Below are 22224 nucleotides of genomic sequence, written 5' to 3'. Positions count from 1 at the left end.
AGCAAAGCCTTTGACATGGTTCCATGTGGGAGATTTATAAAGAAGGCAAATGCACATAGGATGCAGAGTAATTTGATAAAGTGGATTCAAAATTAGCTGAGTTGTAGGAGACAAAGGGTGATGACAGTAGGCTATTTTAGTGACTGAAGCCCATGTCCAGTGGCATGCCATAGGGATCTGTGTTGGGCCCCCTAGTTGTCATTTATGTAAATGACAAGGATGACTGTGTGGGGGTAGGATTAGTAAGGTTGTGGCTGACACTAAGATTGGCCGGGTGGTTAGCAGTGAGGCGGAGTGTCTTGGGCTACAAGATATAGACGGAACGGTCAAATAACAGATGGAATTTAACACTGAAAGTCCCCTACAGACAGGAACAGGGGACGAAGAAATGGCTGAGCAACCAAATTCATACCTTGGTTCTGTCTTCACAAGAGAGGATATAAATCAGGTACCAGAAATGTTGGTGCATGCAAGATTTAGTAAGATGGAAGAATTGAGGGAGATCAATATTAGCAGAGAAATGGTGCTGGGAAAATTAATGGGATTGAACGGTGGATAAATCTCCAGGACCTAATAATCTACATCCCAGAGTACTTAAGGAAGTAGCTCTAGAAATAGGGATGCATTGGTGGTCATCTTCTATAATTCTATAGACTCTGGAACAATACCTGCAGATTGGAGGGTAGGCTAAAGTCACTGCAATATTCAAAAAGGGAGGTGGAGGGAAAACAGGGAATTATAGACCAGGAAACCTAACATTGGTGGTGGGGAAAATTCTCGAATCCATTATCAAGGATTTTATAGCAGAGCATTTAGAAAGCAATAGCTGGATCAGACAGAGTCAGCATGGATTTATGAAGGGGAAATCATGTTTGACAAATCTGTTGGAATTCTTTGAAGATGTAACTAGTAGAGTTGACAAGGAGGGAGCCAGTTAATGTGATATATTTGGACTTTCAGAAAGCATTTGACAAAGTTCACAGAAGGGATTATCGTGCAAAATTAAAGAGCCTGGGATTGGAGGAAGTGCATTGAGATGGATAGAAAACTAGTTGGCAGAGAGGAAACAAAAAGTAGGAATTAATGGGTCCTTTTCAAATTGGCCGGCAGTAACTAGTGGGGTCAGGGAACAAATTGTAACATCTCAAATTTTGCAGGTAATACCAAGTTGGGTGGGAGGATGAACTGTAACGAGGATGCAGAATTCCTTCAGCATGATCTGGACAGGTTGGGTGAGTGGGCAAATCAATGGCAGATCCAGTATAATTTGAATAAATGTAAGGTTATTCATTTTGGAACCAAAAACAAGAATGCAGATGACTACCTGAATGGCTATAAATTGGGAGAGGGGAGTGTGGAGAGGGATCTGGGTGTCCTTGTGCACCAGTTACTGAAGGTAAACATGCAGGTGCAGAAGGCAGCAAAGGCAGCAAATGGTGTGTTGGACTTCATTGTGAGAGGTTTCGAGTACAGGAGCAGGGATGTGTTACAATTATACAGGGGCCTTGGTGAGGCTACACCTGGAATATTATCTGCAGTTTTGGTCTCCTTTTCTGAGGAAGGATGTTCTTGCTCAAGGGAGTGCAGCGAAAGTTTACCAGGCTGATTCTGGGGATGGTCCAGACTGATGTATGGAGGAGAGATTGACTGGGTTAGGACTGTTTTCGCTGGAGTTCAGACAAATGAGGGGGGGATCTCAGAGACTTATAAAATTCTAATAGTAATAGACAGGGTAGATACAGGGAAGATATTCCCAATGGTGGGTGAGTCCAGAACCAGGGGTCACAGTCTGAGGATTCGGGATAGGTTATTTAGGACAGAGGCGAGGAGACATTTCTTCACCCAAAGAGTGGTGAGCCTGTGGAATTCATTACCACAGGAAGTAGCTGATGTCAAAACATTGAATGTATTCAAGATGCGGCTGGACATAGCACTTGGGGTAAAGGGGATCAAAGGTTATGGGACAAAGCTGGATTAGGCTATTGAGTTGGACAAAAAGCCATGATCGTAATGGCAGGCTCAAAGGGCCTCCTCCTCTCCTATCTTCTATGTTTCTATATTTCTATGAATACACAAGATACTGGAGGATTTGGGCCTGTGAGGGATGGTGACAGGGCAGATATTGAGAGGATGTTTCCCCTCATGGAGGAATAATTTAAGGTTATCCCCATTTCAAATGGATACTAGGAGAAATTTCTCCTTCGACCCTTATCGCCTCTCTCTTCCCTAGAGAGCACGGTCATTGAATATATTCCATTTATGATTATCAATAATGCTTTCCATTCAAGAATTCACTGATTAAAGTTAAATTCCAGTAGCTGCCATGGTGGAATTTGAACCTATGTCTCCAGGCTATTAGCCTTGGCCTCTAAATTACTAGTCCAGTGACCCTACTACACCAGCATCTTCCCAAATCCAAGATTAGATCAATCTTATTGGATAGCAGAGCAAGCTTCTCTTTCTCATAAATTTATGGATAATATCTCCCTCAATCTGGGAAGTATGGAAAGGATTTTGTTCAGCAAACTTAGTGATTGAGATGCAACACATTGAACACTTACTGCAATTCTGCTCATCCGAACCATCTGCACAATCCTTTGTTCCATCACACTCTGGATTCTTCTTTTGGATGCAGACATCATTCTTGCATTTGTAGGTATAAGGGGTGCAGGGAACCGAGTTACTTCCTACACAGAGGAAACATCCAGTCTGTTAGTCAGTCAGTAAATCAACCTACAGCTCAATGTTTCCAATTTAAACAATGTAAAGAAATAAAACAATACTCAGTACATGTACCACACCCCTTATCCCAAAATCTGAAAACATGTCAAAGTGATCTTTCATTATTGAAGATTAATTTACAGGATTTTATTGATTTCCCCAAACACAATTATTTCTCCCCCATTAAATAAAACCGTAATATGTAGGAGCAGAAATAGTTCATTTGGCCCATTGATTCTGTCCTGTCTTTCAATGATATGATAATCCTCAACTCAACTTTCCTGCCTTGATCCCCTTATTGGTTAAAAATCTGTCCATCTCTGCCTTGAACAGTGGCACAATGGTTAGCACTGCTGTTTCACCATGCCAGGACCCAAGTTCGATTCCCAGCTTGGGTCATTGTACGGAGGTTGCACATTCTTCCCATCTCCGTGGGTTTCCTCTGGTTTCCTCCCACAGTCCAAAGATGTGTGGGTTAGGTGGATTGACCGTGCTAAATTGCCCCTTAGCGTCAGGGGGACTGGCTAGGGCAAATGCATGGGGTTATGTACATTGGGTCTGGCTGGGATTGTGGTTAGTGCAGACTCGATGGGCCGAATGGCACTGTATGATTCTAACATATTTCTGTCGTTCTTTGCAGTAAAGAATTCCACAAATTCGCTGCTCTCAGAAGAAATTCCCCTACATCTTGATTTTAAATGGGCATCCTCTTGTCCTGGGATCATACCCTCTGGTCCCAGACTCTCCTACAAAGGGGAAACAACCTTGGGGGTGATTGTCCCATCCCGACCTGCACATTTTTTGGTGTGTCAGGAATGGAGAATTGTGTGTTGTCCATTTCACGGGATTAGCTCGTGCTTGTCTCCCAGAGCCGGAGAACAGGCACTGTCGGGACCATGCTGAAAACTGGCAGGAAGAGATGTCAGTAATTTAAATCTTTTTTTAAAATGTATTTTAAATCTCATTATCAGGTCCAGTGTGGGATAACATCTCCCGCACCCTGCCGGGAGTATTTCACTCTGGCAAGGTTTAGATTAGCTCCCCACTTGCGGGGAACTAGCAGGAGACTGCGCGGGAGTGAAAGGAGTCAGACGGTGGGAGGTGGTGCCCCCTAGACATGGGTACCCCCATAGTGCCAGCCTGTGGCCCCTGACACTACTGAAGGGGCAAGGTGCCCATGCCCAGGGGGGCACCTTGGTATTACCCATTGGACAGAGCCAAGGGGAGAGGGCCTTGGGGGGCAAGGGGGCAGGTCAAAGGGGCGAGGGGTGGGAGCTGGGGCAGGGCCTAGGGGGCAAATCAGTTGGTGTGCGGCTACTGCTGCCATTCTGCATTGGGATTGGTCGGGGCTGGAGGGAGGCTAGCGATGAAGGTGGGTTGGGGCGGGAGAAATTGCTACTGCTGGGGGTAGGGGAGTGGTCTGGAGATCGGAGCGCTTGTCGATGGGGGTCAGGGCTGGCCCGGGAATGCTTGCATGGGCCGTGGGGAGTTGGGGGGTGGGGGGAGGGGTGTTGGTGGAGGAGGAGGAGCAGGGCGGGGTCCTGGGCTGGTCACCAAACTGCGACCTGACAGATCAGGGCCACTTAACATGTGCAGGGTTTCAGATTTGTTAAACTCTGATCTGATCTGGTCCTGCCACCCTCCCCCCACACCACCCCCCCCACCCCCCGTGTATTTAATGAGATTCACGATTTTGACCCCTGTATTGCAGAATGGGGAGATCTGAGTGGTGAAGTTAAACTGAAAAACAGGTCATGATTTACACCAGTTTTCTCACCAATTCAGTACTTTTGGGAGAATTGCCCCTCCTTTGTGTGTGTCTCTAAGGTGGTGGCCGCTCTTTCTTCTAAACTCCAGTGAGTACAGGTCCAAATGTACTTGATCTCACCTCATAAGAAAATTTCATACCCAGGATCAACCTGCTGAATCTTCTCTAGACTGTCTCCAATTCCAGTATATCTTTCCTCAGGTAAGGGAAGCAAAATTGTTTGCAGTATTCCAGGTGGGGTTGAAGTAGTGCTTTGTATAATTGTAGCAAAACAATTTTTATACTGCATTCCCATTCCACCCATGAGCCCCCACCCCCGAATCCCCCACAACAGGGGTGTCACTGTTGGCAGGAAGGACCAAAAAATCCCATCAGCTTTCTGGCCAGGAAATGCCACCCTTTGTTACCCTCACCAACTGCCTTCCCACCAATTTTGTGTCATTCACAAACCTGGCAATAGTTCATTCACTTCAAGAATATATATTGTAAATAATTGTAGACCCAGCACTGAACCCTGTGACACTGTACTAGTTACAGGTTGCCATGGTGAAAATGACCCTCTTATCTCAGCACACAGTTAGCTGGATCCCCCCGGCCATGATACTATACTACCCCCAACATCGTGGGTTCTTATCTTAGTAAGCAGCCTTATTAAGTGCTCTTTGAAAATCCAAGTACATTACATCTACTGGGTCCCCTTCTTCTACCAGCTCGTTAACCACCTCAAAAGAATTCTAATAAATTTGTCAGGCATAATTTCTCCTTCATGAAGCTCTGCTGATTCTGCTTAATATTATGTATTTCTAAATAATCTGCTGTTACATCCTTTAGTGAATCATAGAAACCCTACAGTGCAGAAAGAGGCCCTTTGGCCCATTGAGCCTGCACCGAACACAATCCCACCCAGGCCCTACCCCCATATCCCTACATATTTTACCTGCTAATCCCTTTAACCTAAGCATCCTAGTACACTATGGGGTAATTTTAGCACGGCCAATCAACCTAACGCACATCTTTGGACTGCAGGAGGAAACCGGAGCACTCGGAGGAAACCCACGCAGACATGAGGAGAATGTGCAAACTCCACACAGACAGTGACCTGAGCTGGGAATTGAACCCAGGTCCCTGGAGCTGTGAAGCAGCAGTGCTAACCACTGTGCTACCATACTGCCTGCTAGTGGACTCTAACATCTTCCCAATGATAGATTTTAAGTTAGTTGGTTTTTACCATTATTCATTCTTTCAGAGACGGTTGTGGAGGGTCATTTCCAGTATGCTGCGTATCCTGTATTGATTCCCTGTTATATGATTCCAGTTCATTCTCCCAGCCCAGGGTTAGATACATAGTAAAACTCCCACTAAACTTCCCCCATCAAACATTCCCAGGGCAGGTACAGTAATAGATACAGAGTAATTTCAAAGAATAAGATTCCATTTCTTACCACTCTTGCAGTCTTTCTCATCAGTTCCATCTCCACATTCATCTACCATATTGCATTTCTGTTCCTGAGGGATACACCTACCATTCGCACATTTCATCTCCTCGGAATCACACTCTGAGAAACACAAAAATGTAACAGTGAATTTACTCCAGTGTCACCCTTCCTTTGTAAAATACTCAGACAGCCTTGTGGGGAGAGGAATCTGGAAATAACAGTGAGGGAAGTGGGGAAAGTGAGTCAGCCTGCCTGGGAGGGTGTGAGTTAGCATTTGAGTGCAGGAGAGGGGGAGAGAGAAGGACAATAAGAGAGACAGAGTGGAGAAGGGATGAGAAGATGGGAATGGTAGAGAGAGTCAGGAATGGGGACAATAAAAGATAAGAGTGCCTTTGTAGATATAGTGGGATTGAGTTACAGGAAGAGCGAGGTACTTACGGCAATTTGCCTCATCACTGTTATCACCACAGTCATTGACACCATCGCACATCCAAAACTTGGATTTACACAGACCCGTACCACACTGGAACTGGTCTTCGTTACATTCTGAGAGAGACAGAACAAAATCAGTAAGACAGCATTACAAGTCTGCAATCCTACCAGGCAACCATCACTCTTCCTTCAGCCCAGGAACTCTGTACTCCTGAGAACATCCCTCCCCACAACTCTATCCCTCCCCTTCTCTCCAGGTTTAGGATCACTCCCTGTCACTCTCCAAGCCTTTTTTGAGATGATCAAATGGCAGTTATTCGACTCAAGTCTGTTCTATCATCCAATCAATTAAACCATTGCAACTGGCAAGATTGGTGACTCTCACTCAAGAGTTATTTTTCCAAACATAATGAAGTCACGATTGACCTTTGACCTGTCATTCCCACATCTGTGCTCAATAAAAAGTCTTTTTTTATTTTACTATCAAACTTATCAGTAAAAAGCTTTCTAAGTTTGGCTTTTGATCAATGCGTTTGTTCTAGTCAAGCAGGCATTCCTGGGACTTTTCTTTCAGCTGGGATTCTTGGAGCCTCTGAAACATTCTAGGCTGGGCTGGAGGCTGTGAACTGTCCCGCAGGCAGGGAACGTTGAAAATTTAGACCTTTTCCTCAATCACTCCTTTCCCTCCAGGCTGGACTGCCTCCTTTGTTCATGAACTTCTATCTCCTATCTCCACTCGAAGTCAGGTCTGCTTAAGATCTACTTGCACTCAGGCTCAGTGCTAGCTGCTGGCAGGGCAGTAAGCAGCAACACTCATGAGACAGTATGTACGAGAAGCCACAACACTCTACATCAGCCTGGGGATGCTGCCTGCAAATGCAATCAACCATCACCGTTCAGCCCCTCAGGCTGCTGGCAAACAGCCGTTGTTGTAAATCTCCCAGTGTGTGTTCCCAGCTGCTAGGCGGTAGCTGGTAGTGACCTGGCCATTCTGGAAGAATTGACTACCTGTCCTCCAGAATCCACAGGAGATTTTCCTGGATTTCCCCTCCTCGTTGTGAGGATGAGCGATCCGTGAAGGATACAGTTCTGGTCCTGTTTGTAATTTCACCGTCACAGGGATTATTTCTCATTTCCACCAAACTGAATTCTTGAACAATTTGAAACACCTGAACCAAGTCATACATCAAAAGGGAGACAAAGCTAGTTTATCCAACCTAAACTCATAATTTAAACTGACCCCACATCACCCTCTGGCCACCACCAGCCCAGCCTCCGCAGCCCCCCCCCCCTCCCCCCCCAACCCCATAACTTTGAGTGGTGGTAGTCCAGAACTGAATGCAGGTCTTTGTTCTTTACATGGGATTTGAAGCAAAACTTCCTGCTTTGATAAATGCCACCAATTCATTCATTTTTGGTAATTATTACAGTACAAAAACAATCGCAACGTGTACATAGATATTTAACATCTCTAGTTATTGGTACGTCACTATTTAGGAAATATTCTAATGTATCTTTCTTAGATTCAGAGAAATTGATCTGTTATTCAGCCTATCAGCACCTGTCTGTCCCGCACATTTGCTGCAACTACACAGTCCCATCTGTTGAATACAGCAAGTACATTCATATCAGATTAACTGACTATTTGAATTAAAACTAGAATCTTTAAAGAAACCATGCAAAATCTGTAAAGTTAAATTACTGACTCTTGGTATGAGGTAAACAAAACCATTGCTGCCCAGGGGCAGAGGTATAGAGGGGTGAGAACAGAGAGGCAAGAACAGAGAGGCAGGGCCACAGATGTTTAAGAACTTTATTATTCTTTGCTGCCAATAGATGGAGCAATCTGAATTATTGGCCATGTCAGAGGGTGTACTCTACCCTCCATGTTCATCACTTAATCAGCCTATCACCAAGCTGCAATTCAAACAGGATTTTACACATTAACTTTTCTCAGCTTATCCCCCATTTCAACCAGTTTGAATACTTGGATATCTCTGATCTCCTCCCACAATTCATGCTGTTATATTTGTGTAGAACAGCAGTCTCCAAATAGTCAATCCCAATCGACAGGTCGATCCTGGAGTCTCAGTAAGTTGATTGTCATTGGCTGCGGAACTGCTTCCGAAAATACCTGGGACTCAGGCTTCTCATGCTGACAAGCAATACAACTCACTGGGCTCGATTTTACCATTGCGTCGTGCCCATTCTCGGGTGTGAAAACATGGTAAAGTCGGGCGTGAGGCCATTACACAATCCACGCCTGCTTCCACACAGATGGCCACTTTACTGAGACCCGGGAATGGCTGCAATCCAATTTGTGCCCAAAATAGGCCCAACGGCGATTTAAATGCATTTGCATACATTTAAATTGAAGTACTGAACTGCCCGCCCAACTTTATCAGCATTTCCCCCTTTACCATCGCATTCGCGCACCCAGATTCGGCACAAAACAGACAGGCTCAGCAAAAGTCTATTTCAGGCACTCCAGCTGCTGAAGACAGATGTTCAGAGCTTCCAATGGCTCTCTGATTCAGGATCGGTGGTGGGGTGTAGTGAGGGGGGGCGGAGGCAGGACAGATTGTTCCCTGGTGAGGGAGAGGGAGGAGGATGTATCTCTAATGGGTAGGAAGAGGGAGGACAGATTGCTGTCTGGAGGGGGTGGGAACAGAGGGAGGCCAGATTGTCGTCTGGTGGGGGGGCTGGGGGAGGGGTTAGAAGGGAGGTCAGATCATTGTCTGCCATTGCCACCCAGGGGCAGAGGTATGGAGGGGATGGGGTGGGGTGGGGGTGGAAGGCCAGATGGATCTTGGGGGGGGGGGGGGGGGGGGGGGTGGTGCAGGGGAAAGGGGGGGTCCATTGCCACTTTGCAGGTGATCGATGTTGGGGGAGAGGGGGGTGTGGATAAAGGAGGACAGTTGAGTTATGGGGGTGGGGATGATGTCTGTGGGGGCCAACGCTTTTTGCTCCTGGGCTGCTTTATCCACGTTTTACAACACGGGAGCAACGTGACTGTGGCGCTATTTTCAATTTTCTTCTAACGTGTGCGCGGTTTAGAGCTCTGATCGTTTCGGGTGCGCTAAGCCCCACCCACAGCGCAATGCGGACTCGCGATTTCAGGCCAACTGCGTACGGAGGCGCCTGAAAGCAGATTTCGGAGCTGAATTGCACACACTTAGAATTCAACACTTAGAATGAAAATGGTAAAAATCAGGCCCATTGCCAAAACGTGGACTAAGCTGGATGAAGACAATAACGAGGAGGTAAACAGAACCCTCCAGCAGGGCAAAAAAAAAAATCGACCATTTCCATCAGGAACAGGAAAGTGAATTTCTTCTTACAAAATGTCAAAGGCAAGACCATTTGTCTCATTTGTCAACAGCTTTGATTAAGAGGTAATTTGGAATGGCATCACAAGACAATACATGCAACATTTCAAGAAAATTTCCCTTTAAACAGGCACCAGTCAAAAAAAGTTGGGGAGTTAAAGGAAATGTTGCAAACAGTCACACCTCTCAAAACTTGTGACTAAAGTCAAGGTTAGCAAAAAGGCTTCTTTTCACATTAGCCATCTGCTGGCAAAACACAAGAAACCATTCACTGCTGGTGAAGTTAAGGAGGTTATGATAGTCGCTGCTGACAGCATGTTTAAAGACTTTAAAAACAGAGGTGATATGACGACAGCCATCAATAACATGCCGCTTGGTGCTTTAACAGTAGGCAGAAGGGTGGAATCGATATCCTAGGATCCTATCCTTAGCAAATACACAAAGATTTACTAGGCTGTGAATGTTTCTCACTGCAGTTTGATGAGTCAATAGAGACGGTGGATACAACCTGACTGACTGAATGCCATGCAAACGAAAACAAAGATCAAATAACAATGAACTCCCTCATTCTTTTGCCTCTCAAACAGAGGACAAGAGGAGGAGACAATGAATTTATCAGGTATGTGACTGAAAAAAAAACAATCCTATCAAGAAATTGGTTTCATTCACAACTGATGGTGCACCATCAATACTGGTTTTGATGCACTTTGCAGAAATGATCGTGAATTCCTGCCCTTTGTCAGTTACCACTGTGTTATCCATCAGCAAGCACCAGTAAGCAAGGCTATTGGCTTTTCTCATATAAAGACAGCTGTCAAGATTGTCAACTCAATTTGTGCCAAAGCTCTGTAACATCGCTTGTTCAAATTGTTACTCGATGAGTTTGATGCCACCGATGGTGAGCTAATCCTTCCTGGAGACGTGAGATGGTTAAGCTGAGGACAAGTCCCCCAGAGATTTCTAGATTTGTTTCCTGAAACTGTTCTTAAATCAAGTAGTGAGGTGTGCAGCGAGCTGCCAGATAATGTGTGGTTGCTAGACTTCGCATTTCATATATACATCAAGTGCAAAATCGAATTAACTGAACCGTGAGCTGCAGGGGAGGGACAGAGACTTGTCACACATGATCAGTGTAGTGAATGTGTTCAAGTTGAAACTGGGCTTGTGGTCCTCACAGTTAAAGAGCAAAATTATTGAGCACTTCCTAAATCTAGAGAAAATCCAACAATGGGTCAAACAGAAAGGCTTCCATCAAATTCTGTGACTGCCTGAATAAATTGGAAGCGGAATTCAACAGACAATTTCAGGATTTAAACAAGATGAACCAATATTTCTCTTCGGTGTTCATGCAGGGGGACATGGATATAGCTGAGGAGGACGCTGGGTTGCAGGAGAGTAGAATTGACAGTGTTACAGTTGATAAGGAGGATGTGCTGGATATTCTGGAGGGTCTGAAAATAGATAAGTCCCCTGGTCCGGATGGGATTTACCCCAGGATTCTCTGGGAGGCAAGAGAGGTGATTGCAGAGCCTCTGGCTCTGATCTTCAGGTCGTCGTTGGCCTCTGGTATAGTACCGGAAGATTGGAGGTTAGCGAATGTTGTCCCATTGTTTAAGAAGGGGAACAGAGACTTCCCCGGGAATTATAGACCGGTGAGTCTCACTTCTGTTGTGGGCAAGGTTTTAGAAAAAATTATTAGGGATAGGATTTATAGTTATTTGGAGAGTAATGAATTGATTGGAGATAGTCAGCATGGTTTTGTAGCCGGTAGGTCGTGCCTTACTAACCTTATTGAGTTTTTGAGAAAGTGACCAAAGAGGTGGATGGGGGTAAGGCAGTGGACGTGGTGTATATGGATTTTAGTAAGGCGTTTGATAAGGTTCACCACGGTAGGCTTCTGCAGAAAATGCAGATGTATGGGATTGGGGGTGATCTAGGGAATTGGATCAGGAATTGGCTAGCAGATAGGAGACAGAGGGTGGTGGTTGATGGAGTTCGGTTACGAGTGGTGTGCCTCAGGGATCTGTTTTGGGGCCACTGCTGTTTGTAATTTTTATTAATGATCTGGATGAGGGTGTAGTTGGGTGGATTAGTAAATTTGCTGATGACACCAAAGTCGGAGGTGTGGTAGATTGTGAGGAAGGGTGTCATAGTTTGCAGGAAGACTTAGACAGGTTGCAGAGCTGGGCCGAGAGGTGGCGGATGGAGTTTAATGCGGAGAAGTGTGAGGTGATTCACTTTGGTAGGAATAACAGATGTGTCGAGTATAGGGCTAACGGGAGGACTTTGAATAGTGTGGATGAACAGAGGGATCTAGGTGTGTGTGTACATAGATCCCTGAAAGTTGGGAATCAAGTAGATAAGGTTGTTAAGAAGGCATACGGTGTCTTGGCGTTTATTGGTAGGGGGATTGAATTTAGGAGTCGCAGCGTTATGTTGCAACCGTACACAACTCTGGTGCGGCCGCACTCGGAGTACTGTGTGCAGTTCTGGTCCCCACATTACAGGAAGGATGTGGAGGCTTTGGAGAGGGTGCAGAGGAGGTTTACCAGGATGTTGCCTGGTATGGAGGGGAGGTCCTATGAGGAGAGGCTGAGGGATTTGGGGTTGTTTTCGCTGGAAAGAAGGCAGCTAAGAGGGGATCTTATTGAAACATATAAGATGATTAGAGGTTTAGATAGGGTGGATGGTGATAGCCTTTTTCCTCAGATGGAAAAATCTAGCACGAGGGGGCATGGCTTTAAATTAAGGGGGGGTAGTTATAGGACGGATGTCAGGGGTAGGTTCTTTACCCAGAGGGTGGTGAGGGATTGGAATGCCCTGCCTGCTGCAGTTGTAAATGCGCCTAGTTTGGGGGCGTTTAAGAGATCCGTGGATAGGTTTATGGACGAAAAGGGATTGGTTTAGGTTAGTGGGTCATTGTTTTGTAACTGGTCGGCGCAACATCGTGGGCCGAAGGGCCTGTTCTGCGCTGTAATGTTCTATGGAACAAATAATCACGTTTGTCTCAAATCCTTTCCTTCATGTGGGCATTGGAGAAATGGCAGCAAAATCTCAGCAAATGTTTGAACAAAGCAGTGGACTTGACATGGAAATAATCACCATGCAAAATGAGAGCTGACAGCTAGGTCAAGGGACAAAGACTTTTGAGGACTTGCAAACAGGGAGAAGTATCCTCTTCTGACATTGTGCGCACTCAAGACGAAAGCCTACTTTGAACAAAGAGACGTACAGTGCAGGAACAGGCCCTTCAGCTCTCTAAGCCTGCGCCAATCATGATGCCTGCCTAAACTAAAACCGAAAGCACTTACGAAGTCTGTACCCTTCCATTCCCATCCTATTCATGTATTCATCTCATTGATCCTTAAATGCCATTAAATTTGGTTCCACAAACCTCTGAGGTGACTTTTTCCCAGATGAAAATCATCAAGAGTAAGTAACTTGTCTCACAGATGCCCATCTGATGGAGTGTATTGTGAGGCTAGTCCAAACTACACAGCACCAGATCGTGTGACACCTGTGCATGCACACAAAGAACAGGTGAGTGTTACGCATAAATATATTTTGGGCGGTTTTAGTAAAGTCAGATTTTTGAAGAGTAAATATCATGTTGCATTTTGATGCTGAAAGTAATCTTGTGCATAAAAAGGCTGGAGAGTATTGGTGTAGAATATTTTGCTAATGCACATGCTTTCTGGTTCATTCTTCTCGCTCTGCCTGCCTTCTGTATTACAGCATGCTGATCTGTCTCCGTGTTTTCTTCCAACATTGAGGATAGGCCATGTTTTTCATAATTATATCTACACCCCCAATTACACAGCACCCCTCAGTCGCCCTATTCCAACACAGAGGCAGTGTGGGCACTCACCACAATTTTTTTCATCACTGTTGTCCCCACAGTCATTCCAACCGTCACACATCAGGTCCTTCCCAATACAGCTGCCAGTGAGGCAGGCAAACTCATCAGGACAAGCTATCAAAATAGAGACAAGATCCATCAATTCTCTCAGTTCAACAACCACCTGTCTTTTAATACAGTAAAATGTCCCAAAAACTTAAGAGGAGTACTTTCAGAGCAAATATTATTAAATAACCAAAATTTAAATTTTAATGAGTCTCTTATAGGGGAAAGTGAGGTTGAAAGATGGAGGTATAAAGCAGGAGTTCCAGAGCTTGGGACCTCAGCATCTGAAGACATGGCCACCAATGGTGGAGTGATAGATATCAGGGGTCCTCAAGAGAGAGGAAATGTTTGGGTTAGGATACCAATCCTTAGAAATTAAAAATAATCAATTTATTAGTATCAAAAGGAAGGAGGGGAGAATGAGGGAGAACATGGCGGTTCTTGTACATACACAAGAAAAGCAGGTGAGGGAGCGATGTTTAAGTGAGGGGTCCATGAAAGAGAGAAATGCAGATGGCCATGCAGGATGCCCCGCATCCAAAAAACACAGACAAATGTGGGGGGCACAGTACACATGGGAGGCTCACCTGACACATGAAGGGCCCCAGGTCTGTGTGAGATATGCAGGAGGACCTGGCTACAGGTGCACAAAAGGAAAAGAGACACAGAGCACGTGAGGGAGACACACACATCAAGCATGCGTGGGAATATGAGAGATATACAGCATCCTGGAAAGAGAGGAGTAGGCATGCAGGGGAATCTCGGCACCTGTGAGAAAGAGACACACTTGTGTTTCCCTGCACATAAGCAGAGGATACTGTCACACACTGTCATATACAGGGGAGGGGAGGATTCAGCAGTGCAAATGAGAGCGTGAAATATATCTAAGTACAGGAGAGACTGTGGGGATGCACACTCACAGCTGCTGGCTTGGAAAAGATAAGACAGGGAGAAAGAGAGTTACAGAAATTGGCACTGTGCAAGAGAGACAGAGGGGGACACACATACAAACACAGAAAAGGGAGACAACAGATTGAATGAGCCCTGGCTGCTATACCAATATCAATTCCATAGTGCCTCCTACCTCTCACTGTTTCCCTTCTCTAGTTGTTCCCCGCAACTTACGTTTACTTGCATCATATTGTTCAAAGGTTGCAGAAAATCCTCGATCAGACATTGCAGCATCAGAGTGGAACTTGACTGTCATCTCATTTCCATGACTTAGCTGAACCAGCATTGGCTTCTTCCCACAGATCCTGAAACACACAAGTAGCATAGTGTGTAATTTAACAATTTACATTTATATAGAACATAGAACATTACAGCGCAGAACAGGCCCTTCGGCCCACGATGTTGCGCCGACCAGTTAAAAAACAATGACCCACTAATCTAAACCAATCCCTTTTCGTCCATAAACCTATCCACGGATCTCTTAAACGCCCCCAAAGTAGGCGCATTTACAACTGCACCTTGAGACCAGTAAAACAACCCAATATGCTTCAAAAGGAACCATTTAAAACAAAATCTGACCTCAGGTCAGGATGATAGGTAACCAAATGCAAGGTCCTCTGGCACAGTAGACACCATGCCTACATCTGAGCCAGAAGCCTGGGTTCAAATCCCACTCCAGGATTTGTTGGCCATGGAAGGTATGTTCATAAGGTGACCAAACAGGTTGAGTATCAACATGCAATTCCTTCCAAAACACACCAATGGCAGTCAGTAAGAGTCAGATTCCTGGTCAGCCATGTGATGAGAAGAGATTGCAACCTCTCCAATCATTGTCCACAGCTCCGTGTAAGCATGTATACTGCTACAGTGACTCAGACTCCTTCCGGGACCAGCTCGCTGGGTGGGTCAGACTGGTGTTAGCAGCTTGCGGTTTGATCCCTGTTTTGGCTGTAGTGATTTGGGACCTGCCTCCTTATCCGACCTGTGGGTCAAAGTTGCCTTCAGACAGAGAAGTAAAGAAGAAGTGACCAAATCGGTACTTTTTAAGGAGCATCTTAAAGTGGGTAGATAGATAGAGGAAAGCTGATTATTAGGTACGGAACTACAGAGCTTAGAGACAAGGCTTGACCCCAATAGTTGGATGATTAAAACTGGGGATACGCAGGAGGCCAGAATCAGAGAAGAGAGATATCAGACGTTTGTAGGGCTGGTGGAGCTGAGGAAAACAGACAGAAATAAGGGCAGAGGAAAATGTGAAAAGGATGCGAATTTTAAAAACAAGATGTTGCAGTGGACATGTAATGAACGAACAGAACCTACTGCAAGTTAAATTCATCCAGTTCTCTGCTGTAACCTAGGTCTATGGAGGATTGAAAATGAAAGGGTGGCCTGAATCGTATTGACACGATGGAGAACAAATGTAGTAAAGGCATGGGTGATGGTTTGAGCACCAGATTGGCTGAGCCAGGGGCAGAGATGGGCAATATTAGAGAAGTGGAAACGGAAGATCTTAGTGACGGAGAGCGTACAGGGCCAGAAGTTCAGAACTCAGGTCAAAAAGGACATAGTGATTTGCAAGAAGCTCTGTTCAGCCTCAAACTGCAGCAAGCAGAAGGGATAGATAGCATTGATGCTAGTTTAACAGGTCAGTATGGATAAAAGGATATACTTATGAATATTATATAAAATATTAATATATATCATTGGGTGGACATTTCGTATCTATTGTAGATCTTTTGCAAAAGAACACTTTTAAACAAAGGACATTGGCCTATAGCAGCTACTATGTTGCAGAGTATAGTCCTGAGTTTTCCAGCTAGATTCTCTGGTCCCACTGGACGGAGATTTGACTGAGTGCCAAATTCTCTGTCCCTGTTTGCAGCTATGGAGTGTATGAGTGGGCAGAAAATTCCAGCCATCATCTGCAGAGCTATCTGATATAGTGGGTAAGGTAAGCCCAGCCTGAAACCAGAGAGAGGCCACGTAAACCAGGCCTTCAGTATAAAAATATACTGAATTTGAAATAATTTGAGCAATGGCAACAGCGTTACCACCCTGCGACCCTGCCTACTATTTCCCAAAAACCTCTCATCGAAGATGGGACCGTTTGTGATTCAAAAACCTACCAGAAGACCTCATTGCTGCAAACTGAAATTTCTTAAAGAAGGATTCTGAAACAACACCATCATTTCCAAGAAAAGAGAAAAGAGACCCAACCAGCTACAGCTGCAGAATGACTGTTCCTGTGAGAAATCGAAGAACCAGCAACTACTGTGGAAAGTGACCTTTCAACGCTAAACAAGCATCCAGACAATCCGTAAATTCATCGTCCAGAATTGGAATGTTGGTTCTGTTCTCCAAAGATGCTATCAGACCTGCTGAGACTTTCCAGCATGTTTTTGTTTCAGGTTTCAGCATCTGCAGTCATTTGGCTTTATCTTAAGTGTTTAACTCTTTGATACTTTGCAGAGTTTTATTTCTTTTTTGTAGGCTTTGTGGGGGGTATGGTTATGTGTTAATTGGTGATTAGACATATTTATACATTTTAAACTTGTTTTAATAATATCTGCATCTTTGTACAAGTGAGTTTTTGTAATATAACTAACGTACTTGTTAACCTAAGGAACTTGGATGTCTCATTTCTTACACCAAGCTACACACAGTTAAGTTATACTGAATTGACAATATCTTTTTAAATTCAAACTCTTATGACTAACTCAGGAGTAGCTCAATAGAGGAATCAATTCATTTCTCTTAACCTGGTCATAACAATATTTGGCATAGTGAGTAACAGTGGAGAGATGGGGAGCCCGGAAGCACAGCAGTTAGCACTGCTGCCTCACTGTTCCAGGGACCAGGTTCAGTTTTGGCTTTGGTAGCCATGTTAAATGTGGCATTAGGGGGAATAGTGTGGGAGAGGGGACCTGGGTAAGATACTCTGTCAGAGTTGATGGACCAAATGGTCTCTCCTGCACTGTAGGCATTCAGTGATAATTCAGCACGAAGTTTAATACTTTTGTAGCAGTCACCAGTAATATCTGTACACTGAGGGTACTCTGTATGATGGAAAGTTTAGAGTAGGACTTTAACGTTATAGATCAGCACGCAGCATGTGTTGTCTTCATATTTCAATTTAACTATAACAAAGGGTTATGCAGAGAATTACATTGAGTTAGCACTGCTACCTCACACGGCAGGGACCCGTGGGTGACTGTGTGGCGTTTGCACATTCTGTGTCTGCACAGATTTCCTCCAGGTGCTCCTAGTGATGGGGGGTGGTATTGGGATAAATGTGTAGAGTTACAGGGATAAGGCCAGGGTAAAATGCTCGCCTGGAGAGTTGGTGCAGACTCGAATGGCCCCTTTCTGCCCTGTTAGGGATATAACGATTCTAAGAGTTGATGTGCAAACTGCAGAAAGTGAGAACGACTATCGAACACAGTACTTGAATCAATATTCCTATGCAATTCCCTTCCTGCCAAAGCATTTAACAGTGATTTGAAAACAGGCTCAGAGAATATATGGAAAATACCGCACACTTCAACAAGCCTTAACTGATAGAATTGATCAGACCGACACCCACACATGGTGGGAAGAATTGGGGCTCAAACATACTGTGGGCAGCATGGTAGCACAGTGGGTTAGCACTGCTGCTTCACAGCTCCAGAGACCTGGGTTCGATTCCCAGCTCGGGTCACTGTCTGTGTGGAGTTTGCACATTCTCCTCGTGTCTGCATGGGTTTCCTCTGCGTGCTCTGGTTTCCTCCCACAGTCCAAAGATGTGCGGGTTAGGTTGATTGGCCATGTTAAAATTACCCCTTAGGTGTCCTAAGATGCGTAAGTTAGGGGGATTAGTGGGTAAAATATGAGGGTAGGGCCTGGGTGGGATTGTGGTCAGTGCGGACTCGATGGGCCGAAGGGCCTCTTTATGCACTGTAGGGTTCTATGATACACCCATGGAGACAGCTCCACTCTTCCCTATACCATCCCTCCCAATACCCCCCCCATGACCACCTGACACCCCACTGCTCCCTTGACATGCCCCTCAACACCCCCCCCACACCACCTCACCCCTACCACTCCTCCCAACAGCCTCCTGACACTCCCACCCTCAATTACTCAGTACGAAAATACTGCTCCGCGCACCCATATCTTCCACATGAAAATCAAAACTGTGCCCACTTGGAACAACTCACTTCTGATTATTTATTTCCACATAGTCCTTGCAGATTCCACCTTCTCGCTCTTGAAGAAGGAAGACTCTGAACACCACTTTTACTCGGAAAGGGGGAGACACCTGGGGAGAAAAGGATCCACAATTAACATGGCTTCACAAAACAGAGTACAGATATCTCCAGAAATAGCCAACCTCATTACACACAACCCTGGAGTAGCTGCAAATTTCAAAAACACCAGTCCTGGAGACCACAAACACAGGTAAGTTTAGCCCCAGGGTGCTGAGGGACATACCTGGACAGTGTGAACCTGACAGTGCCAGGGTGAGCCCTCTGAGAACCCAATTGGTGGGGGGTTTGCCTTATCTATGGTGGGCAGGGAAAAGAGGGTCACCCCAAGCTTGTTGGGGTGGGGGCAATGTGCCAATGATTTGGAGTGGGATGGGGGGATGGGAGGTCCTCTATAGAGGCAGGGGACGTGATTTATTTTTATGCAGATCATAGAGCCACCATCAAAGGCCGCCATCAGGCCCCACCCCACCAGAGTGATGGTGCAAACCATGCCCCCAGATTCTCTAATGCACGGTGTGCCAGAGAACATGGAGAGAAAACTTGGCTGCGAAGCTGGAGATATACTCGCTGGCTTTCATTCTGAAATTGACACTTGCTGGGATGATTCCATCCTTTGTATCTGAATTGGCATGAGTGTGATCGCGCACAATGAAGCGACTAAATCTGCTCTGATAACCATTATGGAGACCTGACTTCAGGATGGCAAGGATATCAAGGGGTATCTGAATTCAAGAAAAGGAAGCTAAGCAAAAATGGAGGGGTTTCTCTGCTAATCAAATGGGACTAGTGTAATTGTTAGAGGTGATCTTGGTTCAGGAGATCAGGATGTTGAGTTGAGAGTCATTAAATATTTTTAAAGCAGAGGTAGAAAGGTTATTGTTCAGCAAGGAAATCAGGTAGAAAGGAATGCAGAATTTGAATTAAAAACTGATTGGACTTTGGTATTTTACAACCTCGCTTGGGTGAGGCTCGTAAAATCCAGCCTGAGGACAAAGCTGTGCCCTCAAAACCCTGATTTTGGGACGTGCACGGCAGTGAAATTCTGGCATTAATCTCACTGAATGGTAGAACAGGCTCGAGGGGCCAAATGGCCTACTCTGCTCCAATTTTGAACGTTCACATGTTGTATGCAATGAAACATCCCAAGGTACTCCAAAAAGACATTATAAATAAAATACGATACTACAAAAGGAGGTATTTGGTCTGGTGATTAAAAAGTTTGGTGAAAGCAGTAGGTTTTAGACAGTGTCAAGAAGGAAATTAGCATTATTAAAAAAAAATGGAGAAATTAATGGGACTGAAAGGTGAAAAATCCCCTGGGGCCTGAAATTCTACATCACGGGATACTAAAGGAGGTGACCGTGGAAACAATGGATGCGTTGATTATTATCTTCCAAAATTCTGTAGATTCTGGAACAGTCTTAGCAAATTGGAGGACAGCAAACGTAACCCTGCTATTTAAAAAGGGGAGGCTGGAAACGGGGAATTACAGAGCAGTTAGCTTATTAGTACTAGGGAAAATACTAGTGTCTGTTATAAAGGATGTGACAACATGACACTTAGAAAATATCAGCAGGAATAGACAGCCAACATGGATTTATGAAAAGGAAATCAGGTTTTGAGGATGTAACTAGCAGAATAGGTAAAGGTGAACCAGTGGATGTGGTATATTTGGAATTTCAGAAAGCTTTCATAGAACATAGAAAACTACAGCACAAACAGGCCCTTCGGCCCACAAGTTGTGCCGACCATATCCCTACCTACCAGGCCTATCTATAACCCTCAATCCCATTAGATCCCATACTCATCCAGAAGTCTCTTAAAAGACCCCAGTGAGTTCGCCTCTACCACCACTGACGGCAGCCGATTCCACTCCCTCACCACCCTCTGAGTGAAAAACTTACCCCTGACATCTCCTCGATACCTGCTCCCCTTAAACCTGTGTCCTCTCGTAGCGACCATTTCAGCCCTGGGAAATAGCCTCCGAGAATCCACCCGATCTATACCTTTCAACATTTTATAAACCTCTAACAGGTCACCTCGCAACCTTTGTCTCTCCAGGGAGAAGAGACCTAGCTCCCTCAACCTAAGGCATGCCTCCCAATCCAGGCAACATCCTTGTAAATCTCCTCTGCACCCTCTCAATAGCTTCCACATCCTATCATCTGATAAAGATCCACACAAGAGGTTAGTGTGCAAATTAAAGCACATGAGATTGAATAATATATTGGCATGGATTTAGAATTAGTTAGCAGACAGGAAACAGAGTATGAATATATGGGTTCTTTTCAGAGTGGCGACTAGTGGGAATCAGTGCTTGGGCCCCAGAATATTCATACTATACATCAATGATTTGGATAAGGGAATCAAATGTAATATTTCCAAGTTTGCTGATTACATGAAACTTGGTGAGAATGTGAGTGGTGAGGAGGACATTAAGAGGCTTCAAACTGATGCAGACTGGTTGAGTGAGTGGGCAAATAAATGGCAGATGCAGAACAACAAGGCAAGTGTGACATTATCAACTTTAGTAGTAGTTTAAGCTTAGAAGAGTAGTAAGAGAACAGAGTATTGTTTAAATGGTGACAGTTTGGGAAACATTGATGTACAAAGGGATCTGGGTGTTCTTTTTCACCAGTCACTGAATACAGGCCCTTCATTGCAAGGGGACTTGAATACAGCAGCAAGGATGTCTCACTGCATCTGTATAGAGTCTTGGTGAGACCATAACTGGACTATTCTGTGCAGTTTTGATTTTCTTACCCAAAATTATATTTGCCAGTGCAGCAAAGGCCCAGATTGATTCCTGGGATGACAGGATTGTTGTAAGAAGAGAGACTGGATTGACTAGGCTTATGTTTGCTGGAGTTTAGAAGAATGAGAGGGGATCTCACTGAAATGTATGAAATTCTGACAGGGCTGGACAGACTGTATATATTAGAATAAGGATCACAGTTTCAAGATGTAGGGTAGACCATTTAGAACTGAGATGATGAGAAATTTCTTCACTCAGAGGGTCAACATCCTATAGAATTCGCTGCCACAGAGGCTCTGGAGACCAAGTCACTTAATATAATTGATGAAGAAAAGATAGATTTCTAGAGTCTAAAGGTGGTGAGAAGTATAAGGAAAGAGTGGAGAACAGTGTTTAAATAGATGATCAGGTGTGATGATGGAGTGAATGGAGTAGGCGCAAAGGGCTGAATAGCCTATTCCTGCTCCTACTTCCTTTATTTCTAAGGGAACAGAACTTGCAGCTTAAGATATGGCAGCATGTTTGGTTGACCCCATGTTTGACAATTTAGTAACACTGCTATAGTTGAGAGAGGTGAGTGAGGTAGAGCTGGGTATTGTTGGTGTACATGTGAAGATTAATGGTGTGCCTACTGATGATATTGTCAAGGGGCAGGCTGTAATAAGAAACAGAAGGGAACCC

At 44.8% G+C, this 22224-nt stretch overlaps 1 protein-coding gene across 1 annotated transcript in view; it reads right to left on the bottom strand.

The window, feature by feature from the left end:
• Positions 1–22224, bottom strand: part of LOC145359827 (suppressor of tumorigenicity 14 protein homolog) — an 81123-nt gene that overhangs the window by 8828 nt on the left and 50071 nt on the right. Inside the window, exons 10-15 of the mRNA XM_080214611.1 lie at positions 18738–18838; positions 14716–14846; positions 13555–13659; positions 6364–6471; positions 5932–6045; positions 2562–2687 (exon numbers count right to left, since the gene is read on the bottom strand). Coding sequence (XP_080070737.1) covers positions 2562–2687; positions 5932–6045; positions 6364–6471; positions 13555–13659; positions 14716–14846; positions 18738–18838 — 685 coding nt within the window. The remainder of the gene's footprint in view (positions 1–2561; positions 2688–5931; positions 6046–6363; positions 6472–13554; positions 13660–14715; positions 14847–18737; positions 18839–22224) is intronic.

Source organism: Carcharhinus amblyrhynchos, chromosome 29, assembly GCF_965287045.1.
Source record: "Carcharhinus amblyrhynchos chromosome 29, sCarAmb.v2.hapA, whole genome shotgun sequence".
Classification (NCBI taxonomy): Eukaryota; Metazoa; Chordata; class Chondrichthyes; order Carcharhiniformes; family Carcharhinidae; genus Carcharhinus; species Carcharhinus amblyrhynchos.
The sequence above is the reverse complement of the archived record's forward strand: the minus strand, read 5'-3'. Positions and strand labels throughout refer to the sequence as shown.